The following is a 7,500-nucleotide window of genomic DNA, read 5'->3' as shown; positions in this document are numbered from 1 at the left end:
ATGTGACCATCATGTCATGAAAAAAATTGGCAGAGGGCAAGTGACAAGTGCTGCCTTGGAAAAATTTGAGAGAAGGACATGGAATATACTGTTGTGAAAAAAAATTGCCAAAAGTCTGGGTGCCAGAATTTTTTTGCCATGAATGCACAAAGCTTGTTGAGTGTGATTATACTCAGTGAGCATTTAGTAAGGGGCTCTAGCATTATTTCCATAGGTAAGAAAATATGGAATATACCATCCATGCAGTATGGCTGGAAGAGCACCAGCTCCAAGGAGGACACTATTTCAAAGCCTACAAAAGGAGGGCAGTTTATTCAAAATTGAATATTATGAAAATATGAAAAAAATTACAACAATAAAATCTTACTTGGTATTATTTATATTGCACAGAGTTATGTATGGACTTTGTAGAGAGACGATATGAAGTCTGTGTAAGGGAAACGGTCTCTTACCATCTTGATACAGCATATCAAGTAACAAATATAGAGTTTGGAAAATGGAGGAAAAAAAAATTGTGTAGAAAGAGATAATTACCTAGCAAAAGGGAGGCGATTAGTCTTGACACTGCATACAAGTATACTTGTGGGCTACCTGCAAACCACACACCTAGATGCCTCTCAAGTGAGCCTACTGACTAGATTTCAGGCACTGGGGCTGGCCTGGAATCTGCCCACGTGCCGGCTGCAGCCTGCGATGGAATCGGAGCGCAAGCTACGATCTAACGTCACACTGGCGGGACGCCTGGCAATATTTATGGGACACCCATTGTAAATGGGTTAAGGGAAATGCCAATTTTAGGTTATCTTTTATTCATCTTCTCTAATTTGATCCTACTTATTCCAGATGTGTATTATGGAGGGGAAGCACTTTCGGCAGACCAGCCTCAAAGTTTAACATGTCCATTTTGTGGGAAAATGGGCTATACAGAAACCTCTCTCCAGGACCATGTTACAGCAGACCATCCGGACACAGCATACGAAGTGGTAAGGGATACCTTGAAGAATATGGTTCTGTTAATTTCTGTTCTGTGACTGGCTTCAGTTTTAATAATATTACTCAGGTTTTCGTAGATAACTGTGTCATATATATTTGATATGGTGAACTTGAAGAATCTGTCAACTGATAGAATACTGGCTCCATCCTTTCCTTAAGTTTTGAAAAATGTGTAGGTATACAGGTGTCCAACTAAATTGATATATTAAGGGAAATATTTGTTTAATGTCCTAGGAAAATAGCATGGTGAAATAGGATGGACATTGCCTCTTTCTTTCTTTTTTTTTCTTTCTGTTTTTCTCTCTCTCCCTCCCTCTTACTTTCCTCGTTCTTTTTTTAGGGGGGTGGGGACTTAATTCCCCTGTTTATTACTAATCAGATACCCTTTAAAACCAGAGGGCAGGCTGGGATCCATGGCACTGTTATCTTTATTGTGGAGGATCAGGTGCCAGTCTTTTGGCAACCCAGCTACCTACAACGCCACATTTTATGCCCATGTTAAAACAGAAATAGTTAATTTACAGTGTGAATTGTCATACAAAGTCTTATCTATTCTTGGAACAGTATTGATTGTGCAGTTGATCATTTATTCATATATATTAATATTTTTATTATTGTATGGTACTGGTAATTAGACTGTACTACCATTTTCTTTTGTGTAATTTGTTTGCACATAGATGGCTTACCAGTGCTCAACCACCAAGGAGACAATTGAGAAGCCTGTATGTTCTTGGCTGATTTCCCTTTTCCTTGAGTTTTTTTGATATTTTAAAATGTTATTAATATTCACGTTGTTATTATTATTGTTGACATTTAGATCATTATAGTGTTATTAACAAAAATAATAGCAATTAAGAATAAGAAAGTTTTCCAAAAATCAAGGCATGTGAGCTAGGTAGGACTATTACTTGACTACTTGTTGTTAAAGTACTTGTGGAGTCATCTGTGTGTTAAGGCAACCAATAAATAAAAAGACAATGGACATGGCATGTAGACTTGCCATCTTGACAACAAAAGGTTAATAGTAAAATATATCTCTAGTTGATGATCATTATCAGTATGTCACACAAAGAGTTAGTTCTGCAAGTGGGCATATATGATGATATAATGATTTACTACATGATATTCTCATTTTCTTTTGAACAGGTGTGTCCAATATGTGCATCTGTGCCAGGGGGAGATCCCAACCATGTTACAGATGATTTTGCTGCTCACCTCACCTTGGATCACCGCTCAGGGGCTCCCAGGGACCTTATATCCTTTTATGCTGATTGGTTTGAAAATGTGTTTGAATGCTGATTTCCATATATTTTATGCTAACTTAAATGTAAACTTAATTATTTTGCAGTTAGTCTTATGCCTAGTTTTTAGTAATACACTTGCATTAAAGTTACCTTTAAAGAATAATTGATGTTTGAAGGTTTCTTTTGAAGTGGTTAGACACATATGTGAAATATAGGTTACAAATTGCATCATGCATACTTATTTTGGTGAAATGATATTTAATGAAGTATCTTGATTAAGACAGAAAATTAATTTATAGGTATCCTTGCCTTTTCACTTGTTTAGCCTGTTGGATCTTGGTGATGGGGACACCTTGCCATGAAAAAAATTTGTCTGAGGGGTAGTTTGTGGGAACATCTTGTCCTGGAAAATTTTATAGTCGCAGGTGTTGGGGAGGGAGATAGACACAGCAGGCTTTCCTTTCAGGAAGGGGCTCTTTATTCCTGTCCTCTGTTACTGGAGGTACAGAGTTTGTCATGGAAAATTAAGTGATACTAAGATATGAAAAGATAACAGGTACCACAAGGTTATACTTTGTTATTGTTAGTGCACAGAGTATAAACAACCAAGAAAGATGATATGGAATGTGCTTAAAAAAAATAATCTGTTACGATCTTGATACAGCATAACAAATGGCAAATCTAGATCTCGGAAAAAGGCAAAACAGCAAAATGTGTCACCAGAAAAAAGGATGGCACGCAGTCTTGATACCACATGCTTGGTACACACAAACCATACACCCAGAATAGTTGACATTCCAGCAAGCTGAATGCGTGGAGATCAGTCTGTGCTCGAGCCACAAAGCACCCAGGTCCAATAAGTTAAACCCTCTCAGTCATATGTACACACTTACCAACTTATACAGGTATATTTTTCCTTAACTCAATTTCTCACGATGAACCATCTGGATCACGTCATGGAGTACGTAGAATACCTCACCAGGGCCGAGGTATCGGGAGGGGCGTAGCTAGACGGAACATGACGTTTGGGTATGTATTATTTATTATTTCTCCTTTTTTTTCCCCCTCTACAATAATTTCATACTTGTATTTTCTTCTAATATTAGTGGGTTACTTTTTTGTTTTATCTTCCTTCTCCCTTTTTTTTTCTTTTATTGGCCTATGCTAGTTCTCCATTTTTCACTCAAGACTTCCAATTCTTTTTTTAATCCTTTTCTTTATTCTCTTCTTCCCCCATCCTTCTCCATCACTTACTTTTTCTTCCTCTGCTTTCTCTTCCTCTATTTTTTTTCCTATATCTTTCTTCCTCCTTCTTCTCCTCCTTTTCCTCGTCCTCCTCCTCCTCCTCCTCCACCTCCTCCTCCTCCTCCTCCTCCTCCTCCTCCTTCTCCTTCTCCTCCTCCTCCATCTCCTGATCCTTTCTTTCTCCTCCTCCCTCCTTTTGTTCTTTTGTTCTTTCTTCCTCCCTCCCTCCTAATTTCTCTCCTTCTCTCTTCTCTCCCCTGCTCTGCCCAACTTCTCATGTCTCCTCAGCCTTCCCCCTGCTCCTCCTCCTCTTCCTTCTCTTCCTTCTCTTCCTCCTCCTCCTCCTCCTCCTCCTGCTCTTCCTCCTCCTCCTGCTCTTCCTCCTCCTGCTCTTCCTCCTCCTGCTTTTCCTCCTCCTCCTGCTCTTCCTCCTCCTCCTCCGTCACCTTATCTTTCTCATTTTTATATGTATCCTTATTTTCCTCCTCTTCCTCTTCACTCCTTCCTCCCTCCTCCCTCCCTCCCATTCTTTTCCTCCTCCTTCCATTTTTTTCCTCCTCCTCCTCCTCCTCCTGATCCACTATCTTCGTCCTTCCTCCTTCTGCACCCTCCTCCTACCTGCTTCTGCTCTCCACCACTTCACTCCACCCTCCTCATCTCTCCTCTTCCTTCCTCCTTCCTCCTACCTCTTCCTCATCTCTCCTCTTCCTTCCTCCTATCTCTAACCTCTTCCTCATCTCTCCTGGCTTCTCAGGATTTCTCGTCCAACATCTCTCCTCCCTCCTCCTCATTTCTTCTCTTCCTTCCCCCTCACTCCTCCTCTTCCTCCTTCTCTTCCTCCCCTGTTCCTCCTCCTCCTCCTTCCTCCTTCTCTTCTTCTTTCTCTTCCTTCTCTTCCTCCACCTCCTCCCTCTCCTCCTCCTCCTCCACCTCCACCTCCTCCTCCTCCTCCTCCTCCTCCTTCTCTTCCACTTTCTCAGGCACCTCCAACTCCTCCCCCACTTTCTTCCTCCTCCTCCTCCTCCTTTTCTTCCTCCTCCTCCACTTCTTCCTCCTCTTCTCTCTCTTCCTCCTCCTCCTCTTCCTCCTTTTCTTCCTCCTCCCTCTCTTCCTCCTCCTCCTTCTCTTCTTCCTTCTCCTCTTTCTCTTCCTCCTCCTCCTCCTCCTCTTCCTCCTCCTCCTCTTCTTCCTCCTCTTCCTCCCTGTCCTCCTCCTCCTCTTCTTCCTCCTCTTCTTCCTCCTTCTCCTCCTCTTCTTCTTCCTCTTCTTCTTCCTCCCCCTTCTCTTCCTCCTCATCCTCCTCCTCTTCCTCCTCCTCTTTCTCTTTCTCTTTCTCCTCTTCCTCCTCCTCTTTCTCTTTCTCTTTCTCCTCCTCCTTCTCCTCCCCTTTCTCCTGTTCCTCCTCCTCCTCCTCTCTCTCCTCCATCTTTTCTCCACCCCCTCCTCCTTATATCTCCTCTTCTGCTCCAACTCCTCCTCTCTCTCCTGCTCCAACTCCTCCTCTTTCTCCTCTTCTGCACCAACTCCTCCTCCTCTCTCCTGCTGCAACTCCTCCTCTCTCTCCTGCTGCAACTCCTCCTCTCTTTCCTGCTGCAACTCCTCCTCTCTCTCCTGCTGCAACTCCTCCTCTTTCTCCTGCTCTTCCTCGTCATCCTCATCCTCCTCTTCCTCGTCATCCTCATCCTCATCCTCCCCTTCCTTATCCTTGTCACCATTATTACTTTCCTGCATCTCCTCCTCCTTCTCTTTTTCCTCCTCACCCTCCTCCTCTTTCTCCTCCTGCTCCTCCTCCTCCTCCTCCTCCTCCTCCTCCTCCTCCTCCTCCTCCTCCTCCTCCTCTTTCTCCTCCTCTTTCTCCTCCTCCTCCTCTTCTTCCTCCTCCTCCTACTCCTCTTCCCCCTGCTGTTGCTCCTCCTCCTCCTCCTCCTACTGTTGCTCCTTCTCCTCCTCCTGCTGTTGCTCCTTCTCTTCCTCCTCCTCCTCCTCCTCCTCCTCTCTTGTTTGTTCTTGACCTCTTATTCCTCATTTTGTTTTTTTCCTCTTCTTTTCCCCCTTCCTACTTGTTTTTTCTCTTCCACTTTCTTTTTCCTTGTCTTCATTATCTCCCTCTTTATTATCTATCTCCTTCATCTCCTCCCCCTCCCCTTCCCCTACCACCCCTTCTTTCCCCTCCTCATCATTATCTCTCTCCTACATCTCCTCCTCCTCCTCCATGTCCTCCTCCTCCTCCTGCTTTTTCTCCTCCTCTTCCTACTCCTCTTCCTCCATCCTCTTTTTCCTCCTCCTTTTCATTTTTTCCTTTACCTATTATTCCTCATTTTGTTTTTTCCTCTTCTTTTCCCTCTTCCTACTTGTTTTCTCTCTTCCACTTTCTTTTTTCTCTTCCTGTTTCTTTCCTTCCTATTTCTTTCCCTCCCTCTCCTCCTTTTTGCCTTCCTCTTCCTTATCAACCTCCCTTTTATCATCCTTTCTCTTGTTCCTTGTCCTTTTTCCTGTTCCTTCTTTTCATTTTTCTCCTCAACCTTCTTTATAACTGTTTTCATTTTTAGTATTGATGTATTGTGTTATTTTGAGGTACATAGAAAATAAGTTCAGTAAAGAATTCCTGACAATAGAGTTTGATCATATGTAAATGAAGCTGTTGTATATTATGTAAATTAAAATTGACCTATGTTGATTTTGTGTTTAATTTGATATATAATTCTTCTTTCAATTTATATTGTTTCTTCTGGTATACATTCTGTGAAATGTTGTTTATAAGGAAATCATTTTGTTCTTGTCTTAAAAGGAGTGTCAGCAGTGGTCTGTTTTCTCCATCTTCACGCGAGTCGATGGATCCCATTGCTGAGTTACTCTCGCAGCTTTCGGGAGTGCGTCGAGCCACGGCAAGTGACAACTCCTCTTCTGCTGCCTCACAGCTGCAACAGTTGCAGATTCAGTTAGAACGGCAGCAGGTAGCAGGCCAGCCAACCAGCCAGGTCTTTAGATCTTTAGTGCTCTGCACTTGAAGAGTTACTGATTTTAATCCCTGCATCGCGTTTGAGCCTCTTGAATATCCTGTGGACCACGTACTTGCTGTAATGGGTGTTTTTAAACCCTTTCTGTAAAGGCATAATATCCCAAGTGTTCTTAGATGCCTTTTACCCGTTTCCTGCTGGAATGAAAACTCAGACATTTATTTATGCTTCAGTATTCTTCAGATGTAACTTAATTGGATTATTTGTCACAAAGATTAACAGTAAAAAATAACACTTATTGTAAAGATAGGAAGCATTCTTATATATCTGTGAGGCTTTGTCAGTGAATGCAATGTAATGATGCAGAATGTCTAAAAAGTCTTTTGCTGTTGGCTAGCTTAATTGTCTTTTTTTATTGTTATTATTTTTTACTTTGTAGAGATTCAAGATTTTTTTTCTTTTTTTTATAACAAGAACTAGAGTCAAGCATCTCCATGTAATTCTATGAAATTGTGAAAGATATCAAGCATTGACTTGTTATTTATATTGTGAAATTTAAAGCTATATAGTGACTTGTATACCTCATCCTCACCACTATTCCACAACATGCTTATTAATATTGATAAATTCTCAGTTATTTAACCACACCACATATTTGCATTTCTACGATGTGATTGAACATCCCTTTTGTTTACATGGAGTGCACTTCCTTGAATTTTTGTTCTTATTTATTTTTATGATGTGGCTGACTAGGGATTTTATGTGTCTGCTTATCTTTTTTAGTTTTTTTAGGCATTTTGTTAGACATGTCATCTTGCCTTTGTTTTGTGTTGGCGATAAACTCATGCTAGTCTTTATGTATAAGTTTTCTCTCTCTTACTTTACATGAGTAATTTTTGTTTTACCTTACATGTGATGTACCTAGTATAAATTTCTTATTTCTTACGGCAATTGTTTTCTCGCATTTTTAGCATTTTTTTTTTTAAGAATCTATTCAAATAATACATATTCGCTTCACTTCGTAGTTAGTTATGTTTGTATAATCAAATACATATGCTGGG

At 41.1% G+C, this 7,500-nt stretch overlaps 1 protein-coding gene across 1 annotated transcript in view; it reads left to right on the top strand.

Annotated features, from left to right (window-relative positions):
* Nucleotides 1-6,369, top strand: part of Kcmf1 (Potassium channel modulatory factor 1) — a gene marked incomplete at its 3' end in the record, with an annotated part of 27,765 nt that extends 21,396 nt beyond the window's left edge. The window contains 4 exon segments of the mRNA XM_070123960.1: nucleotides 844-983; nucleotides 2,140-2,247; nucleotides 3,172-3,266; nucleotides 6,271-6,369. Of these exon segments, the coding sequence (XP_069980061.1) occupies nucleotides 844-983; nucleotides 2,140-2,247; nucleotides 3,172-3,266; nucleotides 6,271-6,369 (442 nt within the window).
* Between the last annotated feature and the right edge of the window lie 1,131 nt (nucleotides 6,370-7,500).

This window comes from Penaeus vannamei, chromosome 1 (genome assembly GCF_042767895.1).
Source record: "Penaeus vannamei isolate JL-2024 chromosome 1, ASM4276789v1, whole genome shotgun sequence".
Taxonomy (NCBI): Eukaryota; Metazoa; Arthropoda; class Malacostraca; order Decapoda; family Penaeidae; genus Penaeus; species Penaeus vannamei.
This window is presented reverse-complemented; position numbering and strand designations above follow the sequence as displayed.